This window comes from Microcebus murinus, chromosome 7 (genome assembly GCF_040939455.1).
Source record: "Microcebus murinus isolate Inina chromosome 7, M.murinus_Inina_mat1.0, whole genome shotgun sequence".
NCBI classification, from domain to species: domain Eukaryota; kingdom Metazoa; phylum Chordata; class Mammalia; order Primates; family Cheirogaleidae; genus Microcebus; species Microcebus murinus.
Window position 1 is genome coordinate 74345350 of NC_134110.1, and position 19304 is coordinate 74364653.

Genomic DNA, 19304 nt, shown 5'->3' on the forward strand with positions numbered 1-19304 from the left:
CACCACCACACAGGAAGAAGCAAGCAGGGACAGCCAACCTTTTCTGACCCAGGGTAAAAGAGGAGGAGGGAAGAGGAATTAAACAAAGATGTCAGGTACCAGTGTGTACCCGTGTCCCCCTCCCATCGCCCCAGTCTTTGGGGGTCAAACCTGGGCAATGAGGAACAGCAAACAAACTGGTACTTGGGTCAGAGGAGGTAGGCTGTCCCTGTGTGACTCTTACTGTGTGACACTGAATTCCTTTTTACCCTGTTGCCTTCTGGGAACTGAACCCTTCCCAAGGGTCATAATAGAAGCGTACAGGACTTTGCAACTAGAGGCAGTGCCGTGGATAAGCCTTCAGCGACAGGTACCTCCAAAGACCGCATGAAACAGGTCCCACATCAGCAGGCACAGATGGGGCCTGGGCCAGCCACTCCACGGCAGAGGCCAGCAAGGGCCTAGGGGACATCGTGCAGATCCATGGCCCTCTCCCCAGTAACCCAGGCACCATCTGTGTGGGCTGGTGTGAATGGGGGAATAAGAAACCTAAAAAAAAAACAAAAAAAACAAAAAAAAAACCCCGCTTGAACCAGAATAGATTGGGATGTTCTTTAGTGGCAGGTTTTAGTTTCCACCCAGCTTGCCTCCACTAAGTGGAGGTCTGGAGGTGAGGTGGGCGGGGCTCAGGGAGGATGCAGTGAGCTGTAGTAAGAGCTTCCATCTGGGTATCACTCTTTCTTTTTTTTTTTTTTTTTTTGAGACAGAGTCTCACTTTGTTGCCCAGGCTAGAGTGAGTGCCGTGGCGTCAGCCTAGCTCACAGCAACCTCAAACTCCTGGGCTCGAGTGATCCTTCTGCCTCAGCCTCCCGGGTAGCTGGGACTACAGGCATGCGCCACCATGCCCGGCTAATTTTTTTATATATATATCAGTTGGCCAATTAATTCCTTTCTATTTATAGTAGAGACGGGGGTCTCGCTCTTGCTCAGGCTGGCTTCGAACTCCTGACCTTAAGCAATCCGCCCGCCTCGGCCTCCCAAGAGCTAGGATTACAGGCGTGAGCCACAGCGCCCGGCCGGTATCACTCTTTCTTTATGCCCAGGACCAGAGAGGGTGGGAAGAGCTGGGATCCTACACAAAACTCAGAATCATTCCTTAGGAAAGCACGTGAGAGGGTAAATGAGTTTAGAAAATTTTCTATCTAGAGTTACAATGGATTTTTATTCCCTGAAATGTAGACCCTAGGCTCCGCATTACACTTGGCTTCCCAGAGTAACTCATTAGCCAAACTTTACGTGGTCAAGGCACAGAGCTACTACATCCAGAACAGGCACAATAGTAAAATGTTTTTATTGCATTTATTCACTCTTCTTCTTCCTCTCTGGAATAGGTATAATGTACCTTTCCAAGATTCAAATTATGATTTTACTTCTGGTTATCACTGGAATTCCCTTTTTGAATGGAATGGACTTTTAATTTACTTTATTTCCAAGGAGCTTGCATTGGTTCAGTGTGTATCCTCCTCCTTTCCCCGTCTCTCTCTACCTTGCTCCTTTTAATGTAACCATTTCCCCTGCAGGATTAATCCTCATAGGGTTGTCACGAGGGTCACATGAGTGCTCCGAAAGCACTTGGAACAGTACTTGGCAAACAGTAAACGATCTCCAGGGTTTTCCTTTTACGGAGATTTCTTCAGTTATGACTAAGCCAATTAGGATGGCTTACTATTAAGAATGAATTAACATGAACTGTAAAAAGTAGACATTTGCTCTTCCATGAAGGTATAACCCACTGCCCAGAGTACAATAAAATAACCCAGACTAAAATTCTGAATTTTATTAGAGAATATATCTAAAATACAACATTTATTAAGTTATGATATATTATTTGAATGGAAATATACTCTGTATCACAACTATAATTATAACAATTTTTACAGATAATACTTCATTTACATCTCTGTAATTCAAAAGCCACTAAATTACAACATAATTCATTTCGAAGATAATTTTGCTATAAATATATAAGAATTTTTAAAGTTTTTCTTTATCATAACATATGGGAGTGATGAACATTTATTTGATCTGATGCACATTACACAGAATCATGACTATTTTATCCGGTTCGCCTTGACTAGCTCAAATTATCTCATGGTACGAATTTGCACTCAACCACTCTACTGTCCTATGTTTTAAAAATAGCATTTTGGTGAACAATTGTGAGTGCATATCATCCTACATACTGTGAAAGAAGTCAAGGTACTTTATTCCTATTCCTTATGTGACATTCTCCGTTACAGAAAGACTACCACCTACTACCATAAGCGAAGCACCAACCAGCCTCGGCAATTCTGCCAAACATGACAATTGCTCTTCACATTTTATTAGTAAGCACGTCAGGTGAAAGATGAAGGGTCTAGAAAACCAGACACAAAGCAGCCAGAGTCCAAATCACCAAGGTAGATTTGTGCTTAGCTAAAAGGAAACACCTGAAAATTCATTATTGGAACACCGGCCGTGGGATCAACCTATTTGAAGGAAGCTTTGATTTGTCTGTTCTTTAGTGGCTGGGCCGGACGCCAGTTGTCCACCATCAGTTCCTCAGGCTCGCCCTCCCCGTTGAAGTTAAGACTACGGAATTTCATCATCTAAAACACACAACAAAAAATTGAAAATTAAAGTTTCACAATAGTATTTACTTACGTGCTTGTGTTATATCTTAAAATGCATTCCCCAATATTCACAGCACTGTGTATCAATGGCAAAAATTCAATTTGATTCATAATAAATATCTAATCATGTATAGATTATGTACATATGCTTTTATAATAAAGCGATTTACAGAGAATACATGAAAATGTTGGTGTCATTTCTGAAGGAAATTTTCAGTGAGCTTTTGATTTCAAAATTAATCATCAAAAGTCTATCAACTCATACTTCTAAGATGGAAAATAATGATACCAATTCTAGCTCAAATTAAAGTTTTGTTTTCTGCCCCCAGGGAAGACAACCTACAGCATCTGTACAATTAGGTGAAGTGGTCTAGGGCCTGCAAGCTCCATGGGCTTAGCGATGAGCTGGCACCTCTGTGTAAATACACAGAAACACAGGAATACATTTGCCCAAGCTGGGATTTCAAACTCGTGTCATTGGTTGCTATTATTCCCTTTTAAACTTCTTTGTTTCCTGGGCCACCGCTGTAACACAGGCAGCCCTTAAACAGTCTCCTACTTCATCACGTTTATTGAAAAGTAGTATCTCCCTTCCTCTGAACACGACTTGATCTAAATGAGGAAGAGTGGCATGGCAGGACTATAGCAGCCCACGAATCAACAGCCTTTAATCTCCTGTCTTTTGTCCCAGAATATTCCCTCAACCACTGCCACAAAGTCAATTTCGTGTAGGTCAACTATTGTAGCATGCCCAACTATCATTACTGCAATGCAAGGGGATGCTCTAAGAACACCCAGGGTTGATACATTACAGCAGAATCCCAGTAATCTGAAAGAGAGTCCGTTTATAAAGTACAATCAGATCAAACCAAGTACAACCAATTTCTACTCTCTACTCCACTGATTAAATTACATCCCCATATCAATCAACTTGATTCTATTTTAGCATCACAGAGAAAAAAAAACCTCAGTATAGAAAATAAAGGTAGCAGAATTAGAAGCTCTATTTGCATAACCCACACCCATCCCTCCATACTTCCTCACTACCAGACATCTGCTCTCCTCCTCTAAGCCTCAGCTGGGTACATTTGTCTATCTTAACTGACCATGGTGATCACATTCCCTTGACTAAGCAAGAATCACAGGTCTAGCCAGTGAAATGTGAATGCTTTGCTTGGGGTCTTCAGGGAAAAGCTTCTCTGCTCCTATGGAACCAATGGAAGATGGGTTCCTTTCCTCCTCGAAAGGTGGTTATGCTTGGATGTGATTCTCAAGATGCTCTTGCAACCACCTTGAGGATGAAGTCACCAACGAACAGGGAAGTTGGGAACAACAAAGGAGAAACCAAAGTTCTGGCTTCCCGAGGTGAGCATGACTCCTCTGGACTCCATGTCGTAGGATATGAAAAACAGTCCTATTGGTATTTTGCCGATATATACAATTAGTATATTTAGTTTAATACCAGGTACTACCTTAAAGGGAAAATTCATGGCACAGGGACTACTGGAATAGGTTCAATTGCCCTTACCTACATGTGTATTTCTGGCTATGGGTGTGTGTGTGCACAATAAATCCATTTGTTGCCACAGCTCGAATGTTAGACCATGATCTCAAGCTGGATTATGCCCAGTGAAAGAAGAAAAAGAATTTTCATGTTTTTAATTATAACTCAAACACCACATCTACAAATAAGAAGTGTCATTATTATAATCTTTCCTTATGCTACTATTTCAAGAAGCTTGCTCAAATACATTATGACCACAAGGTCAAAATATTGAACTGACAAACCAGTCAAGCATATAATTTTTGGGGGGGTCCACTTTGATATATTACAAGTAAATTTCTAGTTAGATATAGATGTCCTCTAAAGAAAGATATAGAATATCTTTAGTACTTAAGAGTTAATATTCTGAAGCAGAACACAGGAATAGAATCCTTGCTCCCAGACCTGATTCTGCCATGAAGTAGCTAAGTGGAAAGCACTTCAATGTTCTCAGACTGTTTATCAACACAATTCTAGCTTAGCAAATCGAGACGGCTGGATGACATAATATCTAGTGCACATTGCAGCTCTAAACTATGATTCTGAATTTTTGTAGGTTTAAATCCCACTGTAACTACACAGACAGTTATCCCTTTCAAGACTGTTGGCTGTTGACTCTCTCCATAAATTATGCAGGATCCAAACTCTTGTGAATCCTAAGGAATGTCCATTTTCTACATTTCAACAGTGTGCTAAGAGGCAGTCTAGGAAACATTCATTTGTATCCACTTTGGTGGATACTCATCAGTGAATTAGAAGCTGCATTAATCACTTGAACATCACAAAGTACACTGTATTGGAAATGTAAGAATATCTGCCCTAGGCCTTGAAAGCAGCTTGGAGTGAGTTTTAACAGATACTTTTTCTCCAAGGGATGATTCTAATTTGTGTCAGGATTCAGGAATGCATTCTGATATAAATAAAACTGCAGAAACCTCTACTGTGAGTGAGCAGTAGGCTGGAATTATCCCTGATACCTATGTAACCTTGACCATGAAATCTCATTTTTCTGAGTTTCAGTTTCCTCATAACTGACAAAGAAACCATTTATTAGGTGACAGACACATTTCTTACTGAATCTTCACAATGACTACCCGGTTTTACAGACTAACCAAACTGCCTAAGGTTATGGTGAATAACAATAAATATTTGCTGAATGCTGTTTGTTTGCTAAGCACTGTCGCAGGCACTAGTTCCACAGCAAGCAGTGGCAGAAGGAGGATTCAATCCCAGGTCTGTCTGACTCCAAGGCCAAGGTCCTCCGCCTTGACTAAACACCCCACGTCTCTGAATAGGCTCCCATTAGCAAACCCACCTGCTCCTTGCTCACAGTGATGGGTTCCTTGAGCACAATCCAGGTGACACATTCCAGAAGAGGAGGGGTCGTCAGTGAGCCCAGGTAGGTCCAGTAGTCCAGACTTTCAGGAAGGAGGCCCCGAGGATCAAAGTCAGTGAAGTCAGCCTGCTTATTCTGGGACAAGGCAAGGACACAGGTTAAAACCATCACATCATGGGAGAGGAGGCAGGTGGGAGAGAGGGGGACACAAATAGGTATATTCCCCTCTGATAGCCAGGAAAGATTTTTTAAAGAGTGGTTCTATATTCACCGGTAAACACAATGAAATTAATAGAAGACATTTGATTTGGAAATATAAAGTGGCAGGTGTGAGCAAGAAAAACTGATTATTTTCATCTTGTCCTCTAAAATAATCCCTTATATAATATTTTCCATTAAGTCATTAACTGATCACACGCAGTATTTAAAATGAGACTACTGCCACTAAAATGATGCAATTTTAGGCTGCAATAACAGAAATAGAGTATCCTTGATGAGGAGGTGATTTTTCTGGCTATCCTATTTGGTAACTAGATCAGAACCAAAGAACTGCATTCAGTTCTGGACGCTACACTTTTCAAGCAAACAGGAATGATTTATGGGAAGAGTGAAAGGTTGCTGCAAGGAGAGAAAACTATGTCATATAAGAATAGTTAAAGGGAACTAAAGATAATTAGCTAGTGGTAAGTAAAAGTCCAGAGTAGAGAGAGAGAGTAGGGTTATGTAGAATGGAGATCAGGTTTATTCTATATAATTCAAAGGGATCAAGCTAGAAGTGAAAGGTGAGCATTTCAGAAGATAGGTGTGGCATCAATGTGAGGATCAGCTTTATAGAGCCAGGGCTGCCACTGGAAGTGACTGTAGTATTTAAGTAGATGTTCAATGACCTCTGTCAAGCTATACTGTAGAGAGCATTTAAACACAGGGTGGATCGATTCAAAGAGGTCACATAATATAAATCTCCATGAAACAGGGCCTCATTTATCTCATTCACCATTGTACCTGCTGGGTTAGCAAAGGGACTGGCACATAATAAATACTCAACAAATATTTGTTGTATGAATGAGTGAAAAATTTGACCAGATGATCATGACCAGTCATGAGATTCTCTCTTATGTATGGATGTTCAAATGATGGGGAGGCAAGATTAAATAGATACATGACTTAGAATGATACTAGCTTTAGGAACGACTTTTGGAGAAAGAAAAGATAATTAAATATATATACACAATATTTTACCTTTTACTCATTCAAACACCACATATCATTGAGACTGTTCAATTTGACCAAAAGAAAATCCAAAAATCAATGGAGTATTGAAAATAGGAACTCTATTAACGTGGCAGAAAATTCCATTTTACCTTTGTTTTTATAGAATCCAGAGCATCAATGACTTTCTGAAGGCCTGGTTTAGCACTGCCAATCTATAGAAAAACACAAGGGACAAGATACTGTAACCTCATTGGTACTGTAACGGTTTTGATTTGGACGACTCTGTTATAAAATTTCTCCGATTAGTGAACCAAAATCCACCACTTTACGCATGCTACACAACAGTCTTAGCTAGGTGACACTGGTACCATGGACTTCCCTACTTGCACTGAATCTTCAACCTGCCTCTTCCTCTGCCCAGACAGTCCTCCTGAAACCTCTTGGTCAAATGTCCTCAGTGATCTCCAAAACCAACAGTGGTCTTCAAGTGCTTACCTTAGCTTGCTTGCAAGCTTTTACATTATTGTCTTCTCTTCTTTTTAAAAATCCTTTCATCTTTTGGCTTTCCCTATGCCCTCCAACCTCTTAATGACTCCCTTGACGCCTGTATTCCTTTTTAGTCATTCACATCTTTTCCGCCTGCCTTAAAGGCCTTACGTGTTATAGTTTCTCAGGGCTGCATCCTGAGCTGCTCGCCCGTCTCCCTCCTTATGCCGCCCTTGGATGATTTCATAGACACCTGTAGCTTCCACCTCAGCATATGACTCAGGGCTCATAAATCTCCAGCCCAGACCTTTCTTCACTGCCCTTTACAACTGTCTGGAGGGCAGCTCAACCTGTTGAGTCCCACTGTTGCCTGAAATTCTCCAGGACCAAGTCACTCTCCTCCCCCCCCCCTCGAATTTGATCTTACTTTAGCATCATATAATAGTTCTGTGTAGCTTCAGGTTAAATTAGAACAAAACAAATACCTAGGTCATGCAAAGTTGACCTCTTCATGTCCTTCACATTTACATCCAAATAGTACCTAACAAATACCTCTCAAATTGTCTTTCTTGTTTTTCTTCTGCTGCTATCAGCAGATATAGAGATATACAGATATTTCCTTATTCAGGAAATAAGCCTGAAAATATTTTGGAGCCAAAGGCATTTCCTACGTTCTCTTGTAGAATGTTCTCCCATCCAAGTACTAACCAGGCCCGACTCTGCTTAGCTTCTGAGATCAGACGTTGTAGAATGTTCTGTGTGTTATGAATGTTCAGTCTGGTCAATCTTTCTTGAAAACAGGAAGACAAAAGAACTGGGCCATCCACTAACCTTCATAAAAACACCCACAACAGCCAGTCCGTCAGGATGCTGCACAGCTTTTCCAAAATCCCCGTACTTGGTGTTCCAGTGAACCAAGTGAAGCTAAAGCCATAAGAGACAAACCCACAATGAATGATTGACAGAGTAAAAGCTTATAGATCTTATGCAATGATCTTTTTCTCATAGCCAAATTTACAAAAGAAGGTGAAATGTAGATAATTTTAAATGAAAACTTTCATTTTAATTCTAATTATCTTATAGCACTTGGTATAACGGCAAGTGATTTTTATCAACAACTGCTAAGACGTATGGTTCTGAGGGAAGGCACAAATGAATAATTTAAATTCATTTACTTTTTGCAACTGGTGTCCTTGGAGACAGTAGAGAAAGTTTTGAGCTTTAATTGTAATGTCGCAATTAAAGGTTACAAGAGCAAGTGTGAAGGTCCTTTGCGAAAGAAGTAGTTCACTTGATGTGAGTTGAATTTACAAAATTAAGCTTTTGAAATTAATGCTAAATGTCAATTTACAAACATTTTTACCTGAAAGAAAGTACATCTTACCTCTGCAGCATATTTCTTTTTGTCCACAGTGTGCTCAGAACCTTGCTGATCAAGTGAACCCCAGTGAAAGTGAAACTGAATCAATCTGTAAGTGCCATCGAGGGGTCCTCCTTTGATCACTAAAATTAAAAAATATATATGTAATATACATGTATGTGCACACATATACACATACATATGTATGTGCATACACATATACACACGTACACACAAGAAATACGCAGTACTAAATATTACCGTATTTAGTCCCATTTCATAGTACTAAATGTACATCTTTAGCCACATTTTCACTCTGTGAAAATTAAATTAAAATTAAACCCAGACTCAGGTTTAGTCTACAGTGCTGAACAAAATCATTTCAATTTTTTTGTTTTGTTTTGTTTTGTTTTGTTTTTCCTCACATGTGTTGGCCGAAGCATGGATGCTTTTCTCATCTTTGTTTTCTGTGCATAGTGATACCTCTTTTCTGAGTTTGTTTTGGAGTCAAGCATTCATGTCCAGAGGGAGGAAATTTTAAGTAGAAATAATAATTCCTCTGTGAATCATTTAGGAAGAGCCAATGAAGCTATTTGCCAATGCAGTGGTCTGCTGCACGCGCTTGCAAACGTGGGGACCTGTCTTCTACCCTTCGATAACAGTTCTTACATACCAGAAGTTGTGAAATAATAAGCATTCCATTGATCGTAACATTATAAAATCCAATTGTCCTCACATAGGCTTCCCAAAGTCTTTAAAATTTGGATTGTCACTGCTGCTAGCTAGCTTTGGCCCCTTAAAAATTTTCACTGAACTTTTTTGGCCTTAATTCCTAATCCATAAAATGGATACAACTAAATTATCTATTACTTTACCAGAAACTTACTGATAGCTTTCCATATGCAGTGTAATGTGCTCTATTATCTCCAAGAACTTAAAATTCTAACTTTAATAACTATCCCATGATTCTATTATTCTGGTATTAATATAACTTTATTTAGTAAAATCAATAGTAGAAATCACCTTCTTAGACTACAATCTATCTGTAAATATTTAATGAGTTGTGTCTTAAGGGAGGATTAAGAGAGTGGCAAATCATCCTCCCAAAAACTTTTTACCTAACTTATAAGTATTAATGGGATTTAACCAAAAGATTTGAAAGTTTTTAAAAGTAGTTTAGTGCTACTATTTTAATTTCATTTCTCTAGTATTGAGATTAAAACATCTCTTGCTATAAATGTATCTTGCTGGCTTTGCTTTATAATTTCATAAAATAGTGAGCCCAGACTTACTTTAGCTTTGCAAAACAAAGGGATGAGGTCTGCACAACAAAGTTTGTTCACTTAACTTCACCTAAATATGCTTAAATGAAAGCACCACCCATTCATCTATTCAAAGTAAAAGATAAAACTGGCTGGAAGATACTTAGGCAGGGGGGCCTTCCTGTGGCTTCTCATTGCAACCTCTGGCTGCCACCTCTTCCTTGCAACAGGCCAGAAGAAAAAAAGAAGAATGAAAACAGAAAGAACAACTTATACATAGTGTTATATTACAGATCCGTTAAGAAACAGGTATTTTGATAAAAATCACATCTCTTGAAACACAAAAATAACTATTGTAAAAGTTTACTTTTATCTGATAATTTAGTAAGGAAAGAATTCGTCTTAGCCCCCAATACTAGACTTTTTTTCAAAAATAAAAGAATTTCCTTTTTTTCATAACAATATAGTCTAAAAGTGAAATATATGTTTGTGAAAAAATGGATACTGAAAAAAGGTCTTTATGTTAACTCTTTAAACATAGTAACAGATGGGATGATAATAAAAAGCCAAGGCCATTTGTAACAATATTAATTCTACCAGGTGGCAAAACTAATTAAATAAAACCATATTAAGTATCTGAGATAACTGATTTTCTAAATGTATCTGCTTTCCACCTGTGAAGAATCATACCAGGATCTTACATTTTTAAAAGAATAAAGCTTTTGCTATTTCTTATTCTCTCTCTTGTAAACCTTAAAATTCCATTTTAACTTACTTGTTTCAGAGAACATTTAGAATTAGGCAAGAGTGTATAAAAACTTTTATTAAATAAGGCTTCCTAACAAAGGAAAGGAAAAGAAAAGAGAAGAGAGGGGAGAGAGGGGAGGGGAGGAAAAGAGAGAGAGAGAAAGCAAGCTCTGAGTTCAATGATTAAACACATTCAGTGCTAATCTATTGTTACCAGACACCTATTTTAGCCCTTGTTAAAATATAACTTATTGCTATGAAGATTAGAAACCCACTGTAATTAGAAAAAGTTATTAAATCCTTAAAGTTTAATTGCTACAAAAAGCAGTATTTCTGGCTTTATTTAACTAGTTCTCAGCAAATTCTTACCATGGAGTTTAGTCAAACAAGTCCCTCAATAATATTGCTATAATAAAAAATCGCTATAAACACTAAATAAGGGAGCATACATGTTTTCATTTGAGGAACAGAAAAGATCACATTTTGGTTTAACATAAGGAGCTTATACTGTATTCTAGATCTACTTATTTACTTATTTTGATTACTGCATGCCATTTCCTAAATTTTTCCTATTTAAAATGAATCCTGTTTTCTAATGCAAAAATAATCTTTAAAAATAGCAGAAATTGCTCATTGTACTTTTTTTTTTTTCTATAAAATCCAGCCATGGTAATGGGACTCAAAAAAGTCAATGATTTATTGTACTATAGAAACATGTGCCATGAAGGATAGAGATACATAAATAAGGTTTTCTATTCTAATATTTTTTTCAAGACTCCCAAATATTATTTGAATTCAAATCTCAACACTAAGAGCTCCAGTCAATTTTAATTTTCATGATCTGTCATCAGTTATATATACTATAGACATCACAAAATAAGTATCAAGTAAAATATCATAGAATAATTTGTCTTCCTATACATGTTATTTGGGAAAGCTATGCAAGTTTTTATGAAAAATAAGAGACTCAGTAATATTGAAAAAAAAACAGACTACCTATACACATTAAAAACTAAAAATTTAATATCTTTGAATATTTTTCTTCCTAATCACTTACCATTACTATTTAATTAAAATGCATTGGAATAATAAACCAAAAACCTTAATGAACATTAATAATCTCTTAAATCCAAAATCCAAACAAACTCTTCCAAATAATCCTTAGTTTAAAACTAAAATTTGGCCGGGCGCTGTGGCTCACGCCTGTAATCCTAGCTCTTGGGAGGCCAAGGCGGGCGGATTGCTCAAGGTCAGGAGTTCAAAACCAGCCTGAGCAAGAGCGAGACCCCGTCTCTACTATAAACAGAAAGAAATTAATTGGCCAACTGATATATATATATAAAAAATTAGCCGGGCATAGTGGCACATGCCTGTAGTCCCAGCTACTCGGGAGGCTGAGGCAGAAGGATCACTCGAGCCCAGGAGTTTGAGGTTGCTGTGAGCTAGGCTGACGCCACGGCACTCACTCTAGCCTGGACAACAAAGTGAGACTCTGTCTCAAAAAAAAAAAAAAAAAAAAAAAAAACCTAAAATTTAAGTGATTTCCTACTAATGAAGCAAATGAATAATTCTACAGAAAACTTGGCATTTCCAGGAGCTGAACCATCTTCTCTAAAAATAACGTGAACATTTTAAAATCCTACATTACTATTTGGTTTATTGGAAGTTGCCAATAGTCCTAGGGCTACATGTCAAGTCTTTTTCTCAGACATCTCTATTCCATTTTTTTTTAAAGCAATAAGATGTTTGGCAGTCTCTTTCATGAAAATAAACATTGTCCAAACTCAAGAGAACAGAAGTTGTAGTTTAAGATATGTAACAATTATACAGGAGTAAAAGAAAAGCTCTTTGATGTAAACATGATCAATTATAGCAGTTAGAAAGCTTTGGTCAGTTTTCCAGACATTCAGGGTTCTGCTGCTATCATTACCCATGTGCATGACAAGCCTTGTTGTTTGTTGTTGTTATGCTGCCTTTTAACTTATGATTGCTGCGGGAGGAAACATTTTAGAGCTTCAAAAGCAAGTCCCTGAAAGTCCAGCAGGACTGATGTATGAAGATCCATTATGTCATAGACAATGATCTGCTAAAATTGAGCACAAGTAAACTCATTCTGCTTCCTTCTTTCTTTTTTCTTGAAATAACATACTTAAAAATTACAATTTCGAAAAATCAGAAATGATTTGAGAATTGTATATGAGTTGGCCCAATAATTCTAGCACTGGCTTCCAATATTTTACCCCTAACTTTGCAATAAAGTAGTACAATTTTAAACTCATTAATAAAAGTGAATAAGTTAGCAGGAGTTAATAATTTGACTGCCATTCTTTTCTCCCAGATAAAGCTGATAATAAATCATCTCAAGCAAGGAGAGTTATTTTTTAATTATTTTTTAAATTTAAAAGGCTTAGCAATTTTTCATTAATTTAAGATGAATTTAACATGGTATATTTTTAAAGGAATTTAGAAGATTGAGGAGAACTTTAACCCAAGCTTCTAGTTAAAGCCTATTAACTCCCCATTTAAAAAGAATTCTCTCAAGCTTAAACATAGCAATAAACTTAAGCAGCTCAGTTCCTGATACCCAAAAATTAAGTTTGGGTATAAGGTAACATTAGGACATCATACTGAGAACGTGAATCGATGAGAAGTTCCCGAAGGCTGAAATCTCATTAAATGGGGATGGGTGGGGCGGGGGAGAGAGTGTAGATACATGAACTGCATTTAAATGCAGGAAATAAGAGGTAAAGGATATCTAAAAATGTTAACACTATAAAAATAACTCCTAACCAAAGGGATGGTAAACTATTGATTTAAAAACAAGTAACCAAAACAAATACATTATTTTTAGACTTAAGTGTATAGAAAAGTATACTAGTTTTTTAAAACATCATATGTACAAACTAAATGTTAATTATGATTATCATTCAAAGATTCTTATTCAGATTCTATCTTTAAGGGATTGTCATTTAGTCTATCCAGCAAACTAAGAAGGAAACGACTTAGTAAGTTATTTAAAACTCTTTAGCTGTTTCTTCATGTTTATTTTAAGTGGCTTTGACTAGAGTATCTCTACCTTTTGTTCCAGCTTTGAGAGTCTACGATTCTTTCTTTTTTTTAAGTCTAAAGGTTGTTTTTCCACATAATACGATTTTTTAAAAATTTATTCTGTAGATGTATTTTCTCTTACTATCAACATTTTGGTATATTCTTCATCTTCATTTAACCAAAATAACTGACAATGTAAAGTAGGCAAAATTACAAAGGAATCTTTCAATGCAAAGGAGAGCAAGACTTTCTTCTGACCCTAGTTTTTAAAATGTGTACCTCTTGCCTTTCTAGAGCACATACTGTGCTCTCCTAAGTCTTCTGGAGTTTCCTATTTCCCTTTGCCTGGAGGCTTGTCCCAAGACATCAAAGTCCTTCAAGCTTCCACATAAGCCTTATTTACCCTGGAAAGTCTTTCCTGACCTACACAGTCAGACTACTAAGTCTCCTTCGTGTTTCCACGGTCCCTCGGAAACTTCCTTTTTGCACTTACATCAAAGTGAATGTCAGTGTCTACTATGTCTATGTCTTTCTACTTCAGGGACCCTCGGTGTGGGCCTTGGAGATGCAGGAAAGGGACCAGGCTTCCATCCTGCCTTCATGATGCTTAGCTTAGCATGCATTTAACTGGTGTTAGGAATGATTTTGATCTGACTTACGTGGATAATACGTGTGTCTCTAACGACATGGGTTGGAGCTATCTAAACCCGGTGATTTTACTCTGTTCCACAATCTAAACTTCTTTTAAAATGTACACAATACTCACTAGAAGAAATAGTAATAGTTGGGAAAATGCGGCTAGCTCTAATAAGTTACTACTCATGGAGAAACCCATCAAAGTTTAACTAACATATTCATGGTAAAATATATAACAGTATATCAACTTCATATATAAAATCAGTACATATTTAATATGACAGATAGGATGTTTCAGAATATATGAAAATATAAATTTAAAATATCATCAAGCGATGGAAACTAATCTTAAAGCTCATTAAATAAAAAATTTCTTCAGAAACCTTGTCACAGGTACAAGAACTACAGCAATTTCCTAATAAAGGCAGTCAAGTGGCACATGGTCATGACAACAGAGGTCATTTATAAAGAATATCTATGTGTCAGGCACTGGGATAGATGCTTTATATATACTGTCCCATTTAATCCTTCCTCTGTAGAAGATACTGCTGTTACTCCAATTTTACAGTTAAAAACAACTAGAACATAGAGAGGTTAAGTTACTCTTACTCCTAAAGTCACTGCGCTAGTTGGCGACAGTGCTGAAACTCAAGTCCAGGTCTGTCTGACCCCAGACTATGCTCAGAGCCACCAGACTATACGCTGAAATCCACTTACTGGGAATATATATTACTGGAACAATTCATTTCATGATCATTTTTCTAAAGAATACAGGGAATTACCTCATCTGCTTCCATTTGTTAGATATTTGTTTATGCATTGTTTCAAGAAAGACTTTAAGCATCTAATTTCAACGTAGCACCTAATGAGGCATATATTTTGGTAGATATCACATCCATTGAAAACAATAATACCACTGTAGCTCTTAAAAAAAAAAAAGTTAACAGCTACAGACTAAAGTAGCTCACTTCTTTTTAAACGACTGGGCATAAAATTTTATAGCATTGTTTCTGTATGTACAATACCTCGAGACCTTTGGCTTTGTCATATTATAAACATGTAGTATTCTTGAAATTTCAATTTCTTGAAAAAAAGAAGTTGTTTAATTTAATTATTTGAGCATTGTTTCTTCTGAGTGGGAGGAATGGTTGGGAAGGCAATGTAGCAGAATCACTGAGTTGTCTTCAATGTACATCCTCTACTTGATTCTAATAAATGATGATACTATGCCAGAATGTGTGAGTGTGAGTGTGAGTGTGTGCGTGTATACTGACAAGAGGTGCACACAGGCACCAGCAGGGCGAAAACATTTCTCAGATGATCTCCACATTAGCCCCCATCAACTTGTCTTCTAAAATCGCTGTTTCAGAAAGCCAAGTGTCTAAAACTTTTAAAAACAGGGAAGGAGGGAAGAAGAATTTTTTTCAAAACTGAACTGAGTATACTGTACAGCTAAAGAATAGTCAACTTGACTGTGATTGTTATAATTACATATCATATAATATATTACTACCATAGGTCATTACTCCAAAACCGTGGCAACGTTAATGAATGTTTCCCTCCACCACTCCTGGCTCTCCCACACCACCACCAGAGAGAATGTGTCTACAGCACCATTTCAGTGACCTTCAGAGGAAAGCACTCAGGAAAATAGGGCACTGGCAATTAAACAACCAGTGAGCAAAGAAGGCAGCTACTATGTCTGAATGGGATTGTTCTTCTGTTTTAAATAAGAAAAAGGAAGCATTCAGTGGGCATCCTGTAAACAGCTCTATTACAAATAAATGATGGTAATAGGTTTTGTCAGTAATGGACCAGATATGTCCCCCAAGTCTTAAACATCTTCGTTTGAGGAATCAATTCCCAGATAGATATAACATATACTGCCAATACCGAGAAATATTCATAAACACAATATTTTCCAAGAATTTCATTATTTGAAATTGTCAGGTTTTCATCACTCTTCTCAATGCTACCTTGAAGATAATACTCAGTAAGATATATTTCTAATGGATAGGCATCAACGCTGGAAGACAAATATTTCACATGGGATCTTAAACATTCAATTCGTACAAATCTCCTCATTGCTGATCTTTACTGCCAGGGGACCTTGCCTTTTGTGACTTTTCACAGGCATACCCTAGTCATTCAATGCCCTACATAAAAGTCAGGACTTTTACAGGGGAGAAAGTCCCAGGACACTTCCAGGTAATTACCCTACTTCTCAGAGTCTGGGACCTGAGGAACATTATCAGAGAGGCCTCTCACTGTAGGGGTTTCCTGCCACTGCTCCTGACTGGTTCCATTAAGCTGAGAAAACAGCTACTGCCTTGAAGTCACAAGTTATTTTTTAAACACTGACCTGCTTTGTCCTGGGAGTCATCAAACTCCACGTTGAAAGAGTGACCATTGTTGAGGATCCTCCTAGAAGCCGCTTTTTCATAGGAAACAGACAGAGGCTTCAGGGAAGGGTCGTGCTTGGCTTCACCGGTATTGATGTCGACAGGGGACTGACGCTCTCCTTTGGCAATGGGAAAGTCCTTATGCCAGTGCTCAGGCCCTGGGGACGGGGAGAGAAGACACCCGTGAATCCCCCCATGTGGGGAAGGGTACACCTAGACCCCTCGAAAAGGGCAGTGAGTCTGGAGCCGATCTGCTCGGTTCCAATTTTAGCGACACCATTGAACCTTTGGGAAAACACTTCATCCGTGCCTCAGTTTCCACATTTGTAATATGGGTTAACAGTATCTTCCTCATAGATGTCCTTGGGAGAATTAGAATCGATACATGGAAAGCTCTTAGATTATTAGTGAGGGCCGTATAAATAGTATATAGCTTTACTGAAATTCAGCAATTGGATTCGGGCAGACTCTAATTCCAGGGCTTGTGTTCGGGATCGGGATATGCAAGCTCACTCAAGTCTTAATTTCAGCAGGTCCAGATTCCTCCCTGGTGCCACGCACTGGATGGAAGGACGGAGTCACTGCTCAGGCCCGGGCGCCCCTCCTTGGACGGCCAGGGTCCTCGCTACCTGGGAAGCGACGCATCCTCCAAAGGCGGGCCACACGCGTATTTTTCTCTTCACCCCGCGGACCCGGGAACCCAGATCCGTGGCCATGCTAAAGCCCCCTTCCTGGTGACCGACCCTTCAAAGTTACAGGTCGGGAGATGAAGATAAAACTCGGGAATCAGAGCAATGGATTGAAAGGAGCCCCAGAGAATGCCCCGGGACAGTTCCTGCTGAAAGCCTCAGCCACAGGTGGTGCTGAAGCCGGCGGGGTCTGGGAAAGGGGGTCCCTTAGTTTCTCTGCGATCAACGACCGAACATTTTCGTTACAAAATCCCCCTCTCCGCCTCCTCCCAGGTCCGGTTAGCACGGTCCGCAGCTCGGGGCCCGGGAAGGACTGTCGTGGGGTCCCGCGGCCGGGGCTGCGCGCCCCTCTCCCGGGCCCTGCGCGCCTGGGCGGACGTGGGGATTCCTCGACAGCGGCCCGGAGCTGGGCGACGGGGGCGTCCCCCGCGCGGCGCGGGCGGCCGGGCGCACCTGAGCCTGCAGCGCTCCCCGCGGCCGCGGGCCACGGCAGGTGCGGGCGCTGCGGGGCCCCGGCCGGCCTCGGGGACGCGGGACCCGGCGGCGCCGCCCGCCGCCCGCACTCACCGTTGTGCTCGCCGTATCCCCAGTGATGGGACATGGTCGCGCAGGCGGTCGCGGCGGGGCAGGGATTGGCGCCGGTCTAGCGGTGGCTGCTCGGGCGCCCGCACGGTGTGGCCACGGGTCACGCCGTCGCCGGCTTTTATAGGCTCCCGCCAACTTCGTGCTCCGGGGCGGCCGGGGGAGGGGACCCCGGGCGGACCTGGGCGGCCAGGGGCGGAGGTGACGGGCGGAGGTGATCTCCCCGCGGTCGGGGCGGGCCGGGCGGGCGAGGCTCCGGGGGCGGGGACAACGCCCTCTCGGCGGGGCCGGTGCGCTCCTCTGCCCCCGCCGCCCAGCTCCCCAAGGCCGGCGGCCCGGCCCGCGCTCCCGGGCGCGCAGCGAGGCTCCGAGCTCTCGGCGCGCTGTGGCGGCGGCGGCTCCCGGGCTCCTCGGTCCGACTGGGGCTGCGGAGCGTCTACGCGCACCCCATCCCCCTCCCGGGCGCCGAGGCTGGCGACGGCGGGGACGACTCGGGCCCCGGGCCCCGGTGCCTTTCATCCCCTGTCCCCGTTGCGATAGCATCCCTGGCCCCACAGCCCTCCCGCCTCGCTCCATCGGCCCCACCCGCGCCGGGGTCTCCGGCTCCGAGGGCGCATTCTCCGGCGTCCAGGCCCTGGGGCAGGCAAGCTCGGTTAGGAGCTATGACCTTGGGGCAAATAGGGATAAGGTCCTTGCGGCGCCGGAGAGCGAGCAGCCCTGGGCGCTGGGCGCCACGCGCCCTCTGCTGGACGGCCGTGGAATGACGCGAGAAACCGGCTCTGCTGTCTCTCGGGTCCGTGACCCGGACTACAGCGAGCCTGGGAGACTGCCTTTCCTTGCGGGCTGGCAGGGCCTCGCCTGAAGTGCTCGTTTTCTCCTTCAACCGTCCTTCTCTTTAAAAAATTATCTTTGGGGGAGGAGACTTTCTAGTTGAGTAATTGTTTTAAAATAAGCAAAACTTTTTTTAAAAAATCATTTTTCTCAGAAAACTCTAGTAAGAAAAAAAAACAAAAACAAAAAAAACAACGTATGTCTTCCAAAGAGGTGAGGATTTCCCTGGCTGACAAAACTTGAAATCTTAGCATACCTAGGAAGTCATTCAAAATAATTTAATAGAAAGGACATTTTTGAGGCCAGGCAGCAGTATGATTTTTATGAGTCCTAAAGCATTTTGTCTCGGTGGATACTTTTTTCATAAACACACACGCACACATCTACATTGATATAAAGATTAATATCTTAATATTATATATTTGAACATTTTCTTTGACCTAAAGCTTTTATTTTTGTTCTAATTTTAAAAGAAAATATTTTCCTAGACACCTAAATGTATTGTGGACCTGAAACACT

At 40.5% G+C, this 19304-nt stretch overlaps 1 protein-coding gene across 1 annotated transcript; it reads right to left on the reverse strand.

The window, feature by feature from the left end:
• Positions 1-1801: 1801 nt before the first annotated feature.
• CA2 (carbonic anhydrase 2) lies at positions 1802-18124 on the reverse strand. The gene is made up of 7 exons (XM_012774242.2): positions 17940-18124; positions 16644-16841; positions 8613-8731; positions 8060-8152; positions 6892-6954; positions 5510-5665; positions 1802-2627 (listed from the first exon to the last, which is right to left on the reverse strand). Exons 1-7 carry the CDS (start codon positions 17971-17973, stop codon positions 2508-2510), a joined length of 783 nt encoding a protein of 260 aa, XP_012629696.1. The 5' UTR covers positions 17974-18124; the 3' UTR covers positions 1802-2507.
• Positions 18125-19304: the final 1180 nt, after the last annotated feature.